Source organism: Mustela nivalis (genome assembly GCF_964662115.1).
Source record: "Mustela nivalis genome assembly, chromosome: 10".
Classification (NCBI taxonomy): Eukaryota; Metazoa; Chordata; class Mammalia; order Carnivora; family Mustelidae; genus Mustela; species Mustela nivalis.
In genome coordinates this window covers 75,750,575-75,773,329 of record NC_139029.1, presented here as the reverse complement: position 1 = coordinate 75,773,329, position 22,755 = coordinate 75,750,575, and the positions used below count along the sequence as shown (strand labels likewise).

Genomic DNA, 22,755 nt, shown 5'->3' with positions numbered 1-22,755 from the left:
ATTGCCTTTTTATATCCTTTACCCATTTTATGTTCTTTATCCATTCCATTCTTTATAAACCCTAGATATTATTAGTTCATGATTGATTGTGTATTGCAATTAACTTTTCCCCATCTAAAGCTTGCCTCACCATTTTATGGTATCTTTTATTATATAGATGTTTTTCATGTAGTCAAATTTATCAGTATTCTTCATAATTTAAGCTCTTTGTGTCTTATTTAAGAAATCCTTCCTACCTGAGGTCATGAAAGCTTTTTCTTACTTTCCAAACATTTGAAAGTTTTGCTTATCATATTTCATTTTTTAAAATTTCCCTAAGAGGGGCACCTGGGTGGCTCAGTGGGTTAAGCCTCTGCCTTCGGCTCAGGTCATGATCCCAGGGGCCTGGGATCGAGTCCCGCATAGGGCTCTCTGCTCAGCTGGGAGCCTGCTTCTCCTCATCTCTCTCTCTGTCTGTCTCTTTGCCTATTTGTGATCTCTCTCTCTGTCAAATAAATAAATAAAATCTTTAAAAATAAAATAAAATAAAATAAAATTTCCCTAAGGTTGGGGCATCTGGGTGGCTCAGCGGGTTAAAGCCTCTGCCTTCGGCCCAGGTCATGATCCCAGGACCCTGGGATCGAGCCCCGCATCAGGCTCTCCGCTCAGTGCAGAGCCTGCTTCTCTCTCTCTCTCTCTCTCTCTCTGCCTGCCTCTCTGCTACTTTGTTCTCTGTAAAATAAATAAATAAAATCTTAAAAAAAATTTCCCTAAGGTTGATTTCTTATTTAGTAAGAGCTAGGAATCTAATCTCATGTTATTCTATTTGGATATCCAATTGTTCCAGCAACATGTATGGAATATTTTAACCACTGGTTTAAAATGTTCTATGTCATAGCAAGTTTCCATATGTACAGTTCCATTTTGGGGCTTTCTTTTCTGTTCCATTAATCAACCTTTCTATCCCAGAGTAAACTCCATATTTTATTAATTTTAGATTCTCATTATAAGCCTTAATATTGGATAGGGTTAGACACCCATCTATCCTTTTCTTTAAACTATCTTGGTCATCCTCAGCCTTTTGTTCTTCTATACAAATTTCAGAATCAGTTTTTCAAGTTTCATTAAAATTTCTTATGATTTTGATTGAAATTACATTTATAGGCAAATTTGTGAAAAATCAACAGCTATGATATTGAAGTTTTTCAATCATGAATATTATAAACCAGGGCTAATTTTCACTGGTTTACAATAGCAAGTCTTTATGGATTGTTAAAATATTAAAATATTTCTCTACTGATTAGTAAATAGCTACTGCTCTTAGTCTGTATTCTTTACTAATTCCAATCAACTTTGACAATCCATAAAGGTGATCTTTTGTTAGAGTCATTCCTATATACATAATTTTTTTTTGCTATTATAAGGGTATCTATTTTTAAAATGTGTTTCCAAATTATTCATTTATAAGATCATATTTTTGTATATTACACTTACATATATCAACTTCGCTGAACTATTTTTGTTTGAATAAGTTTTCTGTAGGTTTTTTTTTCTAGATAACATCCACATTATATATGTATTGATGGCTTTGTTTCCTGCTTTCCTAATACTTACACTTTTCCAGCTTTTTTTTTTTATATGGCTAAGACCTCCAATACAGTGGAGAAAAGAGGCAGTTATAGTCACCAAGTTTATCTTTAGACTTCATTTTTTTTAAAGATTTTATTTATTTATTTGACAGAGAGAGATCACAAGTAGGCATAGAGGCAGGCAGAGAGAGAGGAGGAAGCAGGCTCCCTGCCGAGCAGAGAGCCCGACGCGGGACTCGATCCCAGGACCCCGAGATCATGACCCGAGCCGAAGGCAGCGGCTTAACCCACTGAGCCACCCAGGTGCCCCTAGACTTCATTTTTGAAGAAAATGTTTTTCAGTGTGTCATCATAAAGTCTGATATTTGTTACAGGTTTCTGGTAGACAGACGTTCCCTTCTGCATTGTTGTAATAATGGAACCATATTGTGATTAATAGAAAAACACTAACAGACACAGAGAATATCAAGTTTAATGGCAAAGGGAAAAGAAACCTACAAAGGTGGTTTTATAAACAGAAGATAACATTATTCTATCAGATAGAGGAAGGACTTCCCAGATCTTCCAAAGTTTCCCATGGCGATACAGTTATTGGACAATACCACAAAGTATTTTCTGCTTTTGGTATAGGCTTTTTATTCTCTTGGTCCTGACTCCTGGAATATATTTTTATGTGCCTGCCAGCTGCCCAAATGCAAAAAACCAGTGCAAAAACACTTTCAAAACCTTATTTTTTTTCTTGGACAATTAAGTAAAGCAAAGGTTAGTTTCTCAAACTATCCCTGCAGGAGATTCTGGCTTATCTAGCTTGAGGCCCAATTTCACATCCTCTGTTTCTAGATTACCAAGAGCTGTTACATGAGTATGTGTTGAATATTATTGAATCCTTCTTCTTAATTTTGTTTTTTAAAGATTTTTAATATATTTATTTGAAAGACAGAGAGAGAGATTGAGAGAGCATGCACAAGCAGGGAGGAGGGCCAGAGGGAGGGGGAGAAGCAGTCTCCCCACCACAAGAAGCCCTACATGGGACTTGATCCCAGAACCCCAGGATCATGACCTGAACAGAGGCAAATGCTTAACCAGTTGAGCCACGCAGGTGCCCCTTAATTTATTTAGATGATCATTTTTTTCCTTTTAATCTGTTACTATGGTAAATTAAAGTAATGAATTTTAACACTAACTGGTTTAACTTTCAAAGCATGCTGGATTCAGTTCAAAATTATTCCATTTTGCATTTATGGATCATGTTCATAATGTAGTTTGACCTATAATTTTCCTGTTTTATACAGTCCTTGTCTTGTTTTGGAGTGAAAGTTATACCAGCTTCACAAAATGAGCTGAAGCAAATGGCTTCTTTCTATAATGTCTAAAAGTGTCTATTAAAGAGTGGGATTTCTAAGGGTGTCTGGGTGCCTTAGTCAGTTAAGTGTCTGCTTTCAGCTCAGGTCATGATCTTGCGGTCCTGGGATCAAGCCCCGCATCAGGCTCCCTGCTCAACGCAGAGTCTGCTTTTCCCTCTCCCTCTGCCCCTTCCCCTGCTCATGCTCCCTTGCCCTCTCAATTAAATACATAAAATCTTAAAAAAAAAAAAAAAGTGGAATTTCTGCATCAGAACTTATTTATAAACCACCTATGCCTGTTTGTGTGGATGTGTATTGTGTTCTTGCAGAAGTGCTTTAAATTAGTAATTCAAGTTCAATAACTGTTATGTCTATTCAGGTTTTCTAATTCTTCACGTGTCAATTTGGTTGCTGTATTTTTCTTTTTTCTTTTTTTTAGAATTTATTTGTTTGACAGAGAGAGAGAACACAAGCAGTGGGAGCAGCAGGCAGAGGGAGAAGGAGAAGCAGACTCCCCACTAAGCAGGGAACCCACGCAGGTTTGATCCCAGGACCCTGATCATGACCTGAGCCAAATGCAGATGCTTAACAAACTGAGCCACCCAGGTGCCACAGCCGCTATATTTTTCTTCAAAGCTGCCCATTTTGCCGAAGTTCTCCAATTTGTTAATCTAAATTTTATATTTTCGTCTCTGTTATGTTATATAAGTATGTAAGTATAAACTTATAACTTATAACTTATATAAGTTATATATATATATATGTTATAAGTTATAAGTTTATACTATAAGTTATAAGTTTATAAACAATAAAGTTTATAAACAATATTGAGCAGAAAATAGATATAAGTATAAACTTATAACTTATATAAGTTATACATATATATAAGTTATAAGTTATATATGTTATATAGGTTATATATATATAAGTTATAACTTATGTAAGTTATATATATAAGTTGCAAGTTATAAGTTTCTACTTATATCTATTTTCTGCTCAATATTGTTTATTCATTTTTTAAACCAATCTTGGCAAAATTTTGTCTGTATTAATGATCTTCAAATAATCTGCTTTTGATTTTTTTGATTCTCTTTATTGCATCTTAGTCTTTGATTTTATTTGCTTTTGTTTTGCTTTTATTATTTTTTGTTAGTGTTTACTAATTTCCATTATTTTTTTCATTCGTGAGTAATTTTTTAAAAAACATTTTTTGTGTAGACTCCATGCCCAGCATTGAGCTCAATGTGGAGCTTGAACTCATGACCCTGGGCTGAAATCAAGAGATGGATGCTTAACCAACTAAGCCACCCAGGTATCCATGAATAATTTTTTAAAACTTTTTATTTAAATTCCAGGTAGTTAACATAAAGTTTAATACTAGATTCAGGCATACAATATAGTAATTTAACACTTCCATACAACACCTGATGCTCTTCAGAAGTGCACTCCTTAATCCCCATCACCTATTTAACCAAGCTCTCCACCCTCCTCCAATCTGGTAAACATCAGTTTGTTCTCTATAGTTAAGACTCTGTTTCTTGTTTTGTCTCTCTCTCTCTTTTTTTAGCCCTTACTCATTTGTTTTGTTTCTTAAATTCCACATATGCATGGATTCATATGGTGTGTGTCTTTCTCTGACTGACTTATTTTTCTTACTTAGCATAATCCTCTCTAGTTTCATCCATATTGTTAGATATGACAAAATTTCATTCTTTTTTATGGCTGAGTAATATTCCATGGTATTTGTATACCACATCTTTATCCATTCATTAGTCGACAGACACTGGGACTGTTTCCATAATTTGGCTATAGCTGATAATGCTACTATAAAAATGCTTGTATCCCTTTGAATCAGTATTTTTTATTTCTTTGAGTAAATACCTAGTAGTGCAATTACTGGATCATAGCCATGAGTAATATAAAAGTTTTTTAAGTTTCTGAATATATGGAGTTTTCCAAAAGTTTGTCATTATTGTTCATTTCTAACTGAATTATATTCAGAGAAAACAATCTATATGATATTGATCCTTTCTTTAGTATTGGTTAGGATTTGCTCTGTACTCTAGTATGTAATCAATCTTTGTAAACATTTCTATGTACCTAAAAATACTGTGTATTTTCTGATTATTGGATGCAGGATTCTAGAATTGTTCATCAGATCAAAGATGTCATTCAAATCTTCCGTATTAATTTATTTAATTTATTTCCTGCTTGATTGGTCAACTTTTGAGAGAAGTTATTTATTTATTTATTTTTTTAAAAGATTTTATTTATTTATTTGACAGAGAGAAATCACAAGTAGTCGGAGAGGCAGGCAGAGAGAGAGAGAGAGGGTAGCAGGCTCCCTGCTGAGCAGAGAGCCCGATGTGGGACTCGATCCCAGGACCCTGAGATCATGACCTGAGCCGAAGGCAGCGGCTTAACCCACTGAGCCACCCAGGCGTCCCGAGAGAAGTTATTTAAATCTCAAGTAGTAATTGTGGATTTGCCATTTTTCCTTGTAAGTTTCAGTTTTTGCTTTATTATTTGATGTTTTGTTATAGGTTTCACTTATTTATCTTTTTGCAGGTTAGATCCTACTGTTAATCCAATTCCTAGCTCATTCTAGTTCCTTGGCTCCCAATGTTTGAGAGTCCTTAAATGAGGTTATGGTCCTGAGGAAACAGGGTGATAAATGAGAAGGATTTCCCTAGCTGAGTATAATATACCATACTTTGTAGTCATTATATATTGCATAACCATTTTAAATTATGTACGTGGTCTCAATTACCCCTTTGTAAAGAACCATCAGAAGAGGTCAGTTGAGCTTCCAGAAGGTCTGATGTGACCTTGACCCAGCTAGATTTAACCTATAGCAACTAATTTCAAACTGTCTTTCACCTTTATATAAAATTTTAAGTTTTGACCTTCACAGGCCTGCTTTTTTTCACTCTTTCTCTCTCCATGCTAATTAGTAGGATTCTAGAGCTTACTCTTGGGAATGCAGGGCCTCCTAATGAACAATTGTTAGTAAAAGAGCCTCAGAAAGATGAGAATATTTTCTCTCTTTCCTTGTAGCTACTTGCTTTGTATCACAAAGGTAACTTTGATAAAGGGATAAATCAAGAACATTTAAAAACTATTATTTTTTTCTCCTATTAAAAATTTAGACTTGTATGAAAATATGTCATTCTATTTTCTCTTAGAGCTCTCTTTACAAATGTTATTTCTAAAAAACAAACAAATAACAAAACATGGACTTGACAGTGCTGCTATATCCTACGAGATATAACCTGTAGCATAAGCAATGTCAGTCTGCCTTTCTAATCATTGCCTTGTTTGATAAAAGGGTACCCACAAATATGCTTTAAATTAACATCTCTGTTTTGCTGAAGATTTTTACATTTATATTTATAAATTCTGTTGTTGTTAGTCAAAAAAGAAGGTTTGGGTTTTCCTCTTCTCCACCATTCATATAATTTCATGACTCCCCTTGGATTCTCTATTCAAAGAGTTTGAGAGACTTTGTTTTGTTTAAAATAAGACCCACTAGAGAGGCACCTGGCTGGCTTAGTCGGTGGAGCATGCAACTTTTGATCTTGGGATTGTAGTTCAAGCCCCATGTTGGGCTTAGAGATTACCTTAAAATAAAATCTTTAAATAAATAAAATAAAACATACCCACTGTAACTTTTTCCCATCTTCCTACTTTCAACCCTTTTGTGTCTTTATGCTTTAATTGTGACTCAATCCAATCTGATATTTAGTTTTTTAACTGACAAGTATAATACACTCATATTTATTATGCTTACTGACATATTTAAATTGTTTTTGACATCTTATTTTGTGATTTCTATTTGCTTCCTTTTTCTCTTTTCCTGCCTTGTTTTGAATAAATAGCTTTCTTGTCACCCTCTACTGGTTTGAAAATAATACACTAGAGCGCCTGGGTGGCTCAGTCCTTAAGTGTCTGCCTTCAGCTCAGGTCATGATCCCAGGGTCCTGGAATCGAGATCCATATCAGGCTCCCTGCTTGGCGGGAAGCCTGCTTCTCCCTCTCTCACTCCCCCTGCTTGTGTTCCCTCTCTCTCCGTATCTTTCTCGGTCAAATAAATAAAATCTTTAAAAAAGAAAATAATACACTCTATTTCTATTTTATTTTACTAGAAAAAAAATTCTTAGCATGAATATGTGTATCTAATGCTATCATCTATCTATATAATTTCTAATTTCATCCTCTATGTCAAATATAACCTATCTTTTATATTTTCACTTCTTTATCTAAGCTAGATCCTAGGTGATTTTTTCAGAGCTATCTTCCAATTCATAATTCTCTTTAGTTTGTCTGATCTGCTATTTAACTCATTTATGGAATTTTAGATTTCAATAACCAAGTTTTTCTTTTCGAGAACTTCTTTTGTTCCTTTCTGCTCTTTCCAGCAGTCTTGATATTTTCTTATTCTTTCTCTTATTTTTTATTCTTTCATATATTTAATGATTTAAACATACTTTATAATCTGATAGTTCCGGTATTTGAAATGTGTAAGGGTTCTGCTGCAATTGTTTTCTGACTCGTTCATGGTAGATTAGTGTTTTTCATAATTTGGATTATGAACTCATCTTCACAGGATTTTTATCTGTGGGAATATTGTAAGTCTTAGTTGAAATGTATCCTCCAGAGAAATTCTGCCTTTGTTTCTGCCAAGCTTGCTAGGAATTGTTATCAGCCTAGAATGATATTGAAATATAATGTTTTCCCTGATAATTTTAGTGTTACAGAGGTAGCATAAATTCAAGGTCCTAAACCCTTTTCAAGGCATGCTGTGGATTGCAAATTCTTTTTTTTTTTCTTTCTTTCTTTCTTTTTTTTTTTTTTTTGGACAGACAGAGATTACAAGTAGGCAGAGAGGTAGGGAAGCAGGCTCCCTGCTAAGCAGAGAGCCCGATGCGGGGCTCGATCCCAAGACCTGGGATCACGACCTGAGCCGAAGGCAGAGGTTTTAACCCACTGAGCCACCCAGGTGCCCCTGGGTTGCAAATTCTTAAGGGAAATATTTTTCTCCCATCTAGAGCCCAAACCCAAACAGACAAATCTCCATATCTTGTCTTTCATTCTATACTTTCTCCCTAGACAATATCTTCTTTTTTTTTTTTCTTAAAGATTTTATTTATTTATTTGACAGAGATGCAGGCAGAGAGAGGGGGAAGCAGGCTCCCCGCTGAGCAGAAAGCCCGATACGGGGCTCGATCCCAGGACCCTGGGATCATGACCTGAGCTGAAGGCAGAGGCTTTAAACCACTGAGCCACCCAGGCGCCCCTCCCTAGACAATATCTTCTGAACAAAAGCATCATTTGTCTCTGCCAGTGACACCAAGATTTTACATATCTTCAGCACAGATTCCCAACCTTTGAATTCCAAACCCTCGTATCTATCTACCTTTTTGAATATTTAAGGTACCATCTCAATCTCCACTAGTTCAAGATCAATAAAGTTTATGAACTTCCCCTCAAAACCAGTTCTCTTCTAGTGTTTTCTATCTCAGTGAATGGCATGACTATCCATACAGCTGTTCAAGCCAGGAATTCAGGAGCCATCCTTGACATCCCTCTTTTTCTCATCCTACCCACCCCCAACTAACCCATCACCAACCCCTGTCACTTTTCCTCTTAAATATCTCTTAAATCTACTGATTCTCCCCATATCCACTGCCTTCAGACTACTTCAGGCTACTACCATGCTCTTTAGCCTGGACCACTGTACTTTTCTTACATTGAATGAATTTATCCAAACAGAGATTGGATTGTTTCTCTTTACTGCTTGAAACACTCATTTATTAGTGTCACATTCATAGCTCTTAAGTACTTAATATTATCTATGCAGCTCTGCATGACCAGCCACTGTAATTCTTGGAACCATTTTCATTTCAATGTCTTCTCTGTGCTAGCCATATTAGCCCTCGTTGTATTACTTAAAACCACAATTCTCTGTCTTCCCATGCAGCTTTGGTACATGCTATTTCCTTTTTCTGGAATGTCAGTCCCTCCATCCCCAACTTTATCTAGTCATTATGCAACTCATTCGTCATTTCTCTATTCAAACATTATTTGTTCAGTTCTCATCCCTTTCTTTCAATGTCTTTATTTATAACAATATATTCATTGCTGTGGTTACATGCTTGATGTCTGTTTTTCCCCCTTGGCTAGTCAGATCAGGAACTATTGTCTAGTTTTGCTTATTACTTTATCTTGAGTGCTGGCATAGGCCAGAATGTAGAAAGTGCTTAATAAATATTTCTTGAATGAATAATGAACATTAAAAATAAGATTACAAATACACATCTATTCATTATAATCCAAAGGTAAAGCAGAAGTGGATAGAGTTACAGATAAAATAAGTGACAACTACATGGGGGATCCATTATACTATTCTCTCTACTTTTCCATGTTTAAAGTTTCCTTAAGAAAAGATTATGCAACTTACAAAATCAGAACACTTTATTTGAGTCTTTGGATAAACAGTGAATGTAATCTTAAAAATAAAATATTGGCTATTGTCGAGAGTGTTGCTATAAACACAGGGCTGCATGTATGCCTCTGAATTCACATTTTTTAATCCTTTGGGTAAATACCTAGTTTATTTAATTGCTGAATCATAAGGTAGCTCTATTTTTAACTTTCTGAGGAATCTCCATACTGTTTTCTAGAGTGGCTGCACCAGTTTGCATTCCCACCAACGTGCAAGAGGGTTCCGTTTCTCTGCTTCCTTGCCAACACGTTTTTTCCTGTTGTCAGTTTCCAAATTATGGAAAGAGCCCAAATGTCCATCGACTCATGAATGGATAAAGAAGATGTGGTATACATACACATATACATATATATACATATATATGCACACACACGCACACACACACACACACAACAATGGACTATTATTCAACCATAAAAAATAATGAAATCTTGCCATTTGCAATGACATGGGTGGAGCTAGAGAGTATTATGCTAAACGAAGTCAGTCAGAGAAAGACAAAAATTATATGATTTCATTCATATGTGGAATTTAAGAAACAAAACAAATGAACGCCAGCGGGGGGCGGAAAGGCAAACCAAGAAACAGACCTTTTAGTATAGAGAACAATCTGAAGATCACTGGAGGGGAGGTGGATAGGGGGTGGGTTAAACAGGGATTGGGTATTAAGGAGGACACTTGAGATGAGCACTGGGTGTTGCATGTTAAGTGTTGAATCACTAAATCCTACACCTAAAACTAGTATTGCATGGTATGTTAATTAGCTGGAATTTAAATAAAACTTGGAAAAAAAAAATATTGGCTTTTCAGGGAACGAATATTTCATTTAGCTAAAAAGAAATTATACTGACCTGAAGATATTTCGGTAATGGTTAATTGGGCCACTTAATGCTCCAGGCTGGGAGAAGACATAAATATAAGCTTCAAGATCTTCTGTTGTTAATCGGCATCCTTTTCTTCCAATGCCAGTGCTGTGACTGGTGAACAAATGTTTCAAAGCCTAATTTAAGTGAAAAGAAAATAATTAAAACTTTTTAGTTACCTCACCATAAACTAAAGCTTTGGCTTTTGAAAGAGAATGGTCAGTGTGAGTGATAACTCCCCCTTTCTGCTCTAGCCAAGTAGAAGACCTCATTGTTTACAAGCACATTAGACACATTTTTGCTTTCCTGGCCTGACTTTTGATATTCTTCCCTTTGAATCCCCCATGTACACGTCACCTTTAGGAAAAGCAACCTGTCTTTCTTTGTGCCTATTCACTTTCTACAAGGCTAAAGCTCAGATAGTATCACCACTCTAAAGCCTTCCATAATATTCTAACAGTAGTTGATCTGTTTACTGACAACCAATCTATTCTCCCCCCACAACTGTATGAACTTTTTTTTAACCACAATCCAGAGTAACAAACACATTTTATATCATGATCCAGTCTATACTCCTACACTTATATTTCTGAAACAAAAGTTAAAAGAAATATCCCTTACTCTTATTATAGTGTGTAGTGATATTTTCAACTCACTTCTCTTCTACTTTATTTTTAAAAATTCAAATTGCAAGCCACTAAACTGATTTCTTGACTCATGAGTGGGCCCCACCCACAAATTTAAAAACACTGCTCTCTACCCGCATTTCTCAAAGTGTAGATCAAATCACCTGCATCAGAATCATTGGGATTCTTATTTAAAATGCAAATCCCTCAGGGCACCTGGGTGGCTCAGTCCACAAAGTATCTATCTCTTGATTTCAGCTCAGGGTCTCAGAGACCCTGATCTCAGGTTCCTGGGATGAGCCCCATGTCTGGCTCCATGCTCAGTGGGGAATCTGCTAAGGATTTTTCTCCCCTCCCTCTCTGCTCCTGCTTCTCTCTCTCCAAAATAAATAAATCAGTCCTTAAAAAACAAAATAAAATGCAGATCCCTCAGCCCCAAAACACACCTGCAAAACTATGAAATGATTTATGGGGGAGGTGATTAATTGAAACATTATTTGTAATAGCAAAAGACTGGAAACAAAATTTCCATCAGTGGGAGGTTGGTTGAATAAACTATGGTATAGCCACATGATGGTATGTGTTCTGAATACTCCAAGAGAAGATAGAGATGATTACGTACTATGGAGTAGTTGATCCCCAGGACATAGTTTTAAGGGGTGTGTGTGTGTGTGTGTGTGTGTGTGTGTGTGTGTGTAAAATTGTGTTTATAGTATGTTATCTTTTGTGTAAGAAGGAGTAGAAAAATACATACACATATGCCTATATTTTCTAAAAAAGAAACCATAAAAAAAAAGAAACAAAAACTAACCAAGCGGTTTCCCTACTGAGAGGAGGAAATAGGATAGAGACAGAGAAACAGGAGAGACCTAAGCGAGACCTCTCTGCACCTTATAGTAGAATTATGACTAGAATCGCTTAAATGGTTTTTATAAAATATAAAAGCTAAGCAAAACTTTGTAGTCTCAATTTTGCTTTGGAAATTCGAATAAGAACTTGTGATTTTTTTCACTCTAAAAATACGTATGTATAAATTCTATCTAATGGAAATATCTAGAAGCAATAAAAACCCAGTAACAATGATAACCTTGACACCAGGACTATGGTTTCTAAGTAAAATTTCCTACCAATAGGAGCCCAAGTTCCTTCAATGAATGTCTGATTCCAGATCTGCAGCAGCAAATAAAAAAGGAACCCAGGACATTAAGAAAGCAAGCTATTACTGACTGAAGATTTATGTCAAAGGGACATAGGAGCCAACCAGATGGAGTTTCCACTGGCCTAATATGAGACAATCTGAGCATCAGAAAGAACTGTAATTGATTGATACATGCCAAATATATTTTCAAAACTCACGAGCTCATAATAATATGGAAAAAAGAAAACTTCATTGGTTATCATTGGAGAGTTCTAGGGCACCAAGTCATTACTCTGGAAGTTGTTTATAAAGGTAAAGAATGAAGCATTTATCCTGCCATTCTTATGTGAACTGTATTTCAAAATAACCAAACAGTAGATGTGGACAATTCCAGTTAATAAAAGGAAGAATTCCAGTTAATATAAGCAGATAAAAATGATAGAATTAGGGGCGCCTGGGTGGCTCAGTGGATTAAGCCGCTGCCTTCGGCTCAGGTCATGATCTCGGTGTCCTGGGATCGAGCCCCGCATCGGGCTCTTTGCTCAGCGGGAGCCTGCTTCTCTCTCTCTCTCTGCCTGACTCTCTGCCTACTTGTGATTTCTCTCTCTGTCAAATAAATAAATAAAATCTTTAAAAAAAATGATAGAATTAGGAAATCACCATTTTGCAAATCCTAATAAAATAACGGACCGAGGCAGTGATGATCAGTGTACGCTAAAATTATTTGGTGAAATGTTAGGAAATTTAGATAGTCTAACAACTCGTGAGCCCTCTGGTCAGTGCTAGTGTTATGAAAGCTGAGAGAACTAGACCTTATGTGCTTCCCTGATATAATACATTCAGAAATACACAGCACCACCTACAAGTATTCTCATCAAATTAAAAATCAATCTGACCACGTCTCTACGTTAGTATCATCCATGAAGTAGAAACAAGGTTTAGCAGAACAAGTTAAATAACACCATGATGAAGTAGTTAGCCAAATCCAAAATGTGGGTCATTCCTCAGGACAAATGACCAAATTTCCTCAATAAAAAAATGTGGTTAAAAAAAAGAAGGAACTGTTGTAGATTGAAAAAACTATAAAAATCAAATACAGTGTGTATACCTTGTTTGGTTCCTGATTCAAACAAGTAAAGTGTTAAGGAAATTTGAATGGAGAGTCAATGGAATGAAAATTTGAATATTAAGTCATAGTAGGGAGTAATTATTCATTTTGTTAGGTTTGATAATGGTATTGGAGTTATGCTTTTAAAAAAAAAAAGTCCTTTTCTGTCAGAGATATATGCAGAAGTATTTCCAAGTAAAATTGTCTTTTTTATTTTTTTTTATTTTATTTTTTTTTTACTTGACAGACAGAGATCACAAGTAGGCAGAGAGGCAGGCAGAGAGAGAGAGGAGGAAGCAGGCTCTCCGCGGAGCAGACAGCCCGATGCGGGGCTCGATCCCAGGACCCTGGGATCATGACCTGAGCCGAAGGCAGAGGCTTTAACCCACTGAGCCACGCAGGCGCCCCAATAATATTGTCTTTTTTAAAGCTGCCTTAAATACCTAACACCCCGTTAGATAAACAAGAAGCATTCGATAGACCTTCAAGAAATAGGAACAACACATGACTCCTGGTTGTCCACGTATATGGTACACAATTCCTGCATGCTTACTTTGTTTCAGGGTTTTGTTTACACCCAAAGGCCTCCACTTCTGCTATGTCAAACTCTCTCACCTGGCATTCATATTCCCTTGTCTCCCCATGGAATGTTCTCTGAAAAGAGATGCCTGTAGGGGCACAGGCTCTTAGAAAAAATTGAATAATATCCAGTCATTCAAATATACAGAGACTGTAAAAATAAGCCTATAGATTAGGTCTTAGAAGCATGTATTAAAAATTAGAATTTGCCTATTTTTCTTACTGAAGGATAGATTTTGAAATGTTTTTCATTAATATAAATACATTATTTGTTTGACTCATTTTTTTCTTACATAGGAGGAAATGCCTAACAGTGGACAGCATATCACAATAATCAAAAAATGCATATTTTAAACAAATCAGACAACATAAAAAGGGCCAATTCTTTCTTTTTTTCTTTTTATTTTAGTGCCTCTGTATAATTTTATTTTGTTTTGACTTCCTAATTTTGTCATCTTCTTGGGCTCCAGTTTTTCAGTTTTATTCTAAGGGTATAATTGACCTATAGCATTATATTAGTTTCAGGTATACAACATAATATATATACACATATACATAATAAATATACAATGTATATTTATATGCATTGCAAAATGATCACCACAATAATTCTAGTTAACATCCATCACCATATTTGACTTACCTTAAAATCATTTATTGAGAACATAAATTCTGGAAACCATGGTATTTGGAAGAAGTAATAATGGCTGGATCTGAACAACTGGACAGGGTGTCGTAAAATATACTCTGAAATTAAAATGCTACGTTAGACCTTATCCAAGGTGTATTCATCACTTACTATTGAAAGAAATTAAGGCAATTTCACCTTTGAGATGAAAAAAGAATCCACAAGTAAGCCGTTGTATATTCTCTTTGGAAAAATTTCTTAAAAAAAAAATTAACATATAATGTATTATTTGTTTCAAGGGTACAGGTCTGTGATTCATCAGTCTTACACAATTCACAGCGCTCACCATAGCACACATCCTCTCCAATGTCTATCACCCAGCCATCCCATCCCTCCCACCCCCTCCATCCAGGAACCCTCAGTTTGTTTCCTGAGATTAAGAGTCTCTCACAGTTTGTATCCCTCTCTGCTTTCAACTTTTTTCATTTTTTCCCTCCCTTTCCCTAGATGAGCCTCTTTTTTCTCAAATTCCTATCAATGGGATCATATGATAATTGTCTTTTTCTGATTGACTTATTTCACTCTAGTTCCATCCACGTCATTGCAAATGGCAAGATTTCAGAGGTTTTGATGGCTGCATAGTATTCCATTATATATATACCACCTCTTCTTTATCCATTCATCTGTTAATGGACATCTGGGCTCTTTCCATAGTTTGGCTATTGTGGACATTGCTGCTATAAACATTGGGGTGCATGTGCCCCTTCGGATCACTACATTTGTAACTTCAGGGTAAATACTCAGGTAAGGTAGATCTATTTTCATCTTTTTGAGTAAACTCCATACTATTTTCCAGAGTGGCTACATCATCTTTGGAACAATTTCTATGTTCTTATATTTTATTATGGATATTTCAAGTGTTTAGAAAGTTTATAACCCTTTAAATAAAAAGAAAACTTCACTTTATGAAGTCTTGACTCAGAAAGGAACGGGAAACCCAAACAACACTGCTTTTTCTCCAAGGTTATTATCAGTAACCTCACACTTTTCCTAGGGATATACGGGGAGGTAATTTTCTGTTTTTGTTTTTTTTTAAGATTTTATTTATTTATTTGACACAGAGAGAGAGAGATCACAAGTAGGAAGAGAGGCAGGCAGAGAGAGAGGAGGAAGCAGACTCCCTGCTGAGCAGAGAGTCCGATGATATAGGACGCTGGGGCCATGATCTGAGCCAAAGACAGAGGTTTTAACCTGCTGAGCCACCCAGGTGCCCCAATTTTCTGTTGTTTAAAAGACTTTCTTGGGGTGCCTGGGTGGTTCAGTGGGTTAAGCTTCGGCTCAGGTCATGATCTCAGGGTCCTGGGATCAAGCCCTGCATCAGGATCTCTGCTCAACGGGGAGCCTGCTTCCTCTTCTCTCTGCCTGCCTCTCTGCCTACTTGTGCTCTCTCTCTCTCTCTCTCTCTGTCAAATAAATAAATAAATAAATAAATAATTCTTTAAAAAAAATAAATAAAGACTTTCTTTACAGGGGGATTTGAATACCTTATTCATTGGGCCTCAACAGAAACTAAAGTGTTTCCGTAAGTTTATACTAGAAAATTCATTCATTCAGGGAATATTTGAATATCTACTGTGTGTGAGGAGATTTAGCAGTCAACAAGACAGAAGAGGTTTCCATTAATAAGGGGCTTATACAGGGACGCCTGGGTGGCTCAGTTGGTTGGACGACTGCCTTCGGCTCAGGTCATAATCCTGGAGTCCCGGGATCGAGTCCCGCATCAGGCTCCCAACTCCACAGGGAGTCTGCTTCTCTCTCTGACCTTCTCGTTCATGCTCTCTCTCACTGTCTCTCTCTCAAGTAAATAAATAAAATCTTAAAAAAAAATAAGGGGCTTATACAATAAGTATTGATACTTTAAAAGATGATTTTAGATAGCAATAATATCATAAAGAAAATTAAAACAAGGTAATCTGATTGAGAGTGATGATTGGGTGTTGTGGAGGACTATTATTTAGCAGAGGTGATCAGAATAGGCTTCTCTGGGGATGTGATACGTGGACTAAGTCCTGAATGGTAAGAGGGAGGTGGCTATGCAAAGATCTAGGGAGAAAATCCAAGAACAAAAAGTAGGTCCTGGGCTGGGCACATTTAGGAAGAAGAAAGAACATCAGTGTGGCTGGTGTGTAGTGAATGAGGAGGGAGAGGTGGTATGAGATGAGTCAGAGAGCAAAACAGAAATCCGGTCTGGGAGGGCCAGAGGAGATGGACTTTTAAGGGCTTTGGAAAGACACTGAAGCTTTGAACTGGTGAGTAGTGTAATCACACACATTAAGTATGCATACTTATTTTTTCTTGTGCACTATGTATATATAATTTTTGCTATAGAGGTCATCTTTTTTATTTCTAATTTTGTAACTAACATGGCTAGTGTTCACATAGTTGGAATTTTTAGAACTATAATTCTCAGATAAGTGGAGATAAGTTATGCTATACTTTTTGTAAAGTCATCATCGAACAGAGTTTATTCAGCCCTGCCTTACGAGATAGCAATATAATTAAGGGTTAAATACAGGCATATTACTTGAAGACCTTATATTAAGCTGACTAAGGTTGAACCTAGTCTGAATAAAATAATTCCAGAAATATTTCAAGAATCTTCTTGCTGAAATGATCAATTACAATTTGTCCTTTTAGCAACATCACAAAAATAACCTTTACTCAAGGATCCCAATCAATGGAATAAGCATGTAGCACCACTTTTGCTACTTAACACAACTGAGAAAAATACAGGGAATTTCAGTTCGATATTTGAATCCTAAGCATCCATGCTGTTACCTCAACAGAAATGGGACAAATGGATCTATATCTAAAACCCAACTCTTGGGATGCCTGGGTGGCTCAGTTGGTTAAGCACTACATTCAGCTCAGGTCATGAGCCCAGAGTCCTGAGATTAAGCCATTCATTGTACTGGGCTCCCTGCTCAGCAGAAAGCCGGCTCCTCCCTCCGCCACACTTGTCCTCTCTTGTTCTCTTTCAAATAAATAAATAAATAAATAAATAAATACTTTAAAAAAATAAAATAAAATCCAACTCTTACACTTATACAATATTTATGTAGTCATGTTTCCTTTCTCCCTTTTACGTAGTCATGTTCCCAACATAAATTTTTTTGTTCCCTAGAGGGCTGCTGTGAGTCATAGCAGTACCTGAAACTCGGAAAACTTGACAAGGGTAGTTAAAGAGGATAAGATGATAGTTTTTGGCAAAACCAAATAAAAATGTGCCTAGCCACGGCTCACTGGTCTTTAAACACTCTGAGGATTTTAAGAGTTCCCTTTATAGCAGAGGTTCTCAGAGTATAGCCCGTGTGGACCTCTGGGGATCCCTAAAACCCCTTTAAGCAATCCAGACAGTCAAAACTATTTCATTACAATACTAAGACATTTTTAGCTTTTCTCCTTTGGTTGACATTCGTGCTTATGGTACAAAAACCATAGTAGATAAAGCCATTGCTGCCTGAGCACAAAGCAAGGTAGTGTTACTAAACAGTCTTAGCAGGAGCAGTCATTGTCTTCTTTGCAGCAAACAAATGCATAAACACATAAAATTAAGTGCCAGTTTCACTCAGGAATGTCCTAGATAAAATAGCAAAAATTATTAATTTTATTACATTTCAACCCTTGTGTACATGGCCTTTGAACGTTGAGATGAATCAGAACGTACACATAAAGCAGTTCTGTTGGTCACCCAAGAACAATGGTTGTCTCAAGGAATAGCATGCCTACAATCCTTTGAGTTGATTAGATGAATTAGCTACATTTCTTATGGAATACCGTTTTTTACTTGAAAGGATGGCTAACAAATTATCATTGGTCAGACTTGAGTATTTGACAGATAGTCTCTTGAAAATGAACAAAGTGAACCTGTCACTTGCAGGGGGAAACAATCAAGGGTATTTGCTGCCAACAATGAAATTCAAGTTTTCAAATAAAAATTAGAATTTTGGAGACGTGCATTCACTACTGCGAGCATGACAGCATTGCAATACTCAACGACATTTTGATGAAACTGGGGCAATATTAGTGAATGTGATTCTTTGATATAACATAAAATGTGCCAGCTTATGGAAGATCTATATATCTCTACAAACCATTATCTTCCATTGCATGATGATGCAAAATTACACATGGGTAAAAAATCCATTCAAAGTGCTAGAGAGACTAATGGATTTAAAGTAATAGAGTACAAAAAGTTCATTAATATGACATCAGATTCTACATTGTTATTAACCTTTAAGAAACCACCAGTTTTCGAGTTTGGTGTAGTATTAAAGAAGAAAATCCAGTTATCTGAAAAGACTATTAAAATACTCCTCCCTTTTCCAATTACAAATCTATGTGAGGCCAGATTTCTTCACACACTTCAATTCAAACAACATATTGTAACAGACAGAATGCAGAAGCATATCTGAGAATCCAGCTGTCTTCTATTAAGCCAAAAATTAAACAGGTTTGCAAAAATGTAAAACAGTGACATTCTTCTCACTGACATTTTGTTTGGGAAGATGTAGCTAGCTTTCATTAAAATGTTAATCATGTTAACAGATCATGAATTTACTATTTTTAATGAATTAATATATAATTTTAAATTTTCTCATTTTTAATTTTTAATACAGTAAATATTTTTATGTACGTCCTATATAAACAAAAGCTCAATGGGTCTTTAATAATTTTTAAGAGTATAAAAGAGTCCTGAAACTCAAAATTTGAGAACTATGGCTTTAAAGAATGCTGCCATTCCTGATAGCCCAAGCAGTCAGGAAAGAGGAGAACTTATTTCTAGATTGTCAAGATTCATTACTGTCAAAATAATGTTACTGTATTTTTTCCGCTTATCCCTATCCAAGTGAGCATTAAAATATTCTCTAAAAAATAAAATTATGCAAGCAAATATGAAGCTACAATTTGTCACTCTTGTAAAATATTTAAAGCCAAGGTATCTGACATTGTCATATGCTAATATCATATTTTAGTCATTTAATTTTAAAAAACTACTGTTTTTAATCCAAAGTGTCAGTGACAACAGTGAATTATCACATGAGCAAAAATATTTTAATTGAAATTTATACTCACCTGTAAATACATTTGGGTGAGGGAAGTTAATAACAATAAGTTTCATCACCATTTCAGGATAACAGATGGCAATTAGCCAAGCAATCATCCCCCCCCAGTCATGACCAATAAGAACACATTTGCTATATCCTGTAATGGAGAAAAAAAATATTGATGTCATTGAAGGTAGATGCATCATTACAACACATATAATGGGTACACTTTTGAAACTAATCTTCCCATCATAATCTGACTCTAATTATGCACTTCATGAAGATACTGAGTTTGGTGTTTCCAAAACCTGTATGTCCGAATCACCTAAGTAGCTTTTTGGAAAATTTAGATGTCCAGCCTCCATTCTAGACCTACAGATTCAGAATCTGTCCTGGGAATGAATATATATACATATATATATATATATATATATATATATTTTTTTTTTTTTTTTTTTTTTTTAAATCAGAAATAGCTAGCTCAGCTCTTGTTCCATGAACCCGAGTTGGGAAAACCATGGTAAAAATTACACATAATTAGGTCAAAAGCAAGACTATATTATTGATTTGCCTAGAAAATTTCATGAAGACAAATTTAGGCCAAGTCTGACTGAATTACCACAGAAGAAGAATGAAATATGGTTGATGGAAATCAATATCTTTGAGTCTATTTTACTGTAATCAGACTAAATGACAACACTGCTTTGATACCCCAGACCTCATCCATTTTTTTCTCCTCTTAGTATTGCCGTGATCTATGTTCTCTTTAGATTATTGTAGAAAAGGCCTTTAATTTGATTTCATGGGTTTCTTACAATATTAGTTCCATTAACATACCATGGTAGCAGCTGGGTTTTAGCCAAAAAAGATGTAGTGGACTCGACTGTTGTTAAAAAATATTTACTTCTCCTCTCTCCCTGCTGTCATAAAAGCAGTATATGTTACTATCCCTTTTATGCTAGACTTAACCATGTGATTTGCTTTGGTCATAGGAGTATGACTTGACTTTGGACTCAGCCTTATGACTTGCTTTGATCAATGTGCTGCAAGCAGAAAATTGAAAAAAGGTTCTGCATCTGGGCTCACCCTCTTGCCATTTCTGTCATTTCCAGGAGAAGAGGAAAAACTACTTGTGTTGCAGCCCAACTCAGAGGGAGAAGTCAGTCCCAGCAGGACCTGTAACCTGAGGCAAAGACCCAGTGGTCCAGCCTACATTTGACCTTCACACCCAGGAGCATGTGAATAAATGCCTATGGCCATGTTTGGCACATTGTGGCACTAGATGATCAACATAAGAAAGATAGCGCAGGACACACGGGTGGCTCAGTCGGTTCATATGCCTTTGGCTCAGGTCATGATATCAGGGTCCTGAGCTTGAGCCCCACATTGGGGGGGGGGTCCCTGCTCAGTGGGGAGTCTGCTCTTCTGTCTCCCTCTGCACCTCCTCCTGCTTGTGTTCTCTCTCTCAAATTAAAAAAAAAAATCTTAAAAAAAAAGAAGAAAGATTGTGCAAGCGCTTCTGGATGTTATAACATTTTTAAATGATTATTTAGATGTGCATTCTGAAGAAACAAATTTTCTGAGTACAAGAATCAAATTTCCAAAAACTAGTTCTGAAAATAATTAATTGCATACATTAGAAATACTTTTAAAAACAAGTTTTCAAAGTCATTCTTGGCTGGTGGACTGAATCGTCATTCCGGATATATTCTTTTCAATATCCTCTATAAATATTCTCAGCTGTATACCCAAAACCATGGTGACAGGATCCAGACAACAGCTCAGGTAAATGGAAAATGCCTCCTCCCAAGAAATGAGGTTACCAACTCACAATTTGTTGAATGTTAGTCCCTTAAAAGGGAGTATACTATTTTTTTAAAGCTGACCTACCTAAAGAGTCTAAAATATCCTTTATATCTGTAATTAGACAGTCCAATTTGTAATTTTCTCGATGAATGGGAGCATCTGTTTCTCCATAGCCTCTCAGATCAAGCGCTACAACTCGATATTCACTTTTAAATTCCCTTAGTTGGTGACGCCAAGAATACCTGCAGGAAATAAGAAACACTAAAAATACCACAGTAGCAAATCCAGAGAGTAACATAGCTTTTCTACGTGGACAACTCTAAGAAACTGTCTATTTTGAGAAAGGTTATAAAGGCCATCTGTGAGCCAGAGGAAGGGACATGTTTCAGAAGGGATCACTGAAGTTCTTTATAAAAATTTATTGTTATTTTTTTTTACCAGCTCCAGTGGGGTGTAACAGACGACCATTATTTACAGACACTACAAAATATCAGATACTAAAATTAATATACTTCTATATGTACTTAAGAAATCAATTTTCGAGCCTTCCTTAAATAATGCTCACAGCTATCAGGGAATCTGTACTTACATATGCTTCTGTGGAGAAGATCCGGAAAGAGTACAAGCAAGTGTGATATTAAAAATATTTAAGGGAGGGGTGTCTGGGTGGCTCAGTGGGTTGGGCCTCTGCCTTCAGCTCAGGTCATGGTCTCGGGGTCCTGGGATCCATCCCCATGTTGGGCTACCTGCTCTGCAGGGAGCCTGCTTCCCCCACTCTCTCTCTGCCTGCCTCTCCGGCTGTTTGTGATCTCTCTCTCTCTCTGTCAAATAAATAAATAAAATCTTAAAAAAAAAAATGTAAGGGGAGCTTGGGTGGCACAGTCAGTTAAGTGTCCAGCTCTTGGTTTCAGCTTAGGTCAGGATCTCAGGGTCATGAGATCTTGGGCTGCATCAGGCTTGCGATGAGCACAGAGTCTGCTTGACTCTCTCCTTTTCCCTATGACCCTCCCACTTGTGCTCAATCGCTCCCAAATAAATAAATCTTAGGAAACAAAACAAACAAACAAAACCCCAAAAGACCCACACACTTAACAGCCAAAATGGCACTGGCATTAACTGACCAGTTAAAATGGCCAGCATTGGGGGGTTCTGGGTGGCTGGTGGGTTAGGTTTCTGACTTTGGCTCCAGTCATGATCTCAGGGTCCTGGGATCAAGCCTGGCCTTGGGCTACCCACTCAGTGGGAATCCACCTCTCCCTCTTCCTCATCTTCCTCCAAACCCTGGCTTGTTTTTTTCTTGTTTGTTTGTTTTTGTTTTTTTCCCTTTCTCTGTCAAATAAATAATTTTTTTTTTAAGAAAAAAAAAAATGAATGGCCAGTGTGCTACAGCCAAGTCCTGGAGACCTCTGCAGCGCCAGGTGCCCCCTGCTCCCGCACCCCACCGCCGCCACTGTGCTTGATCAGGGAACTGCGGAATTAAATG

The 22,755-nt window shown here is 36.5% G+C and overlaps 1 protein-coding gene across 1 annotated transcript in view; it reads right to left on the bottom strand.

Annotated features, from left to right (window-relative positions):
* The window catches only part of EPHX4 (epoxide hydrolase 4), a 45,179-nt gene that overhangs the window by 10,454 nt on the left and 11,970 nt on the right, over nt 1-22,755 (bottom strand). Inside the window, exons 3-6 of the mRNA XM_082688688.1 lie at nt 21,357-21,514; nt 19,495-19,623; nt 14,374-14,477; nt 10,268-10,416 (exon numbers count right to left, since the gene is read on the bottom strand). Of these exons, the coding sequence (XP_082544814.1) occupies nt 10,268-10,416; nt 14,374-14,477; nt 19,495-19,623; nt 21,357-21,514 (540 nt within the window). The remainder of the gene's footprint in view (nt 1-10,267; nt 10,417-14,373; nt 14,478-19,494; nt 19,624-21,356; nt 21,515-22,755) is intronic.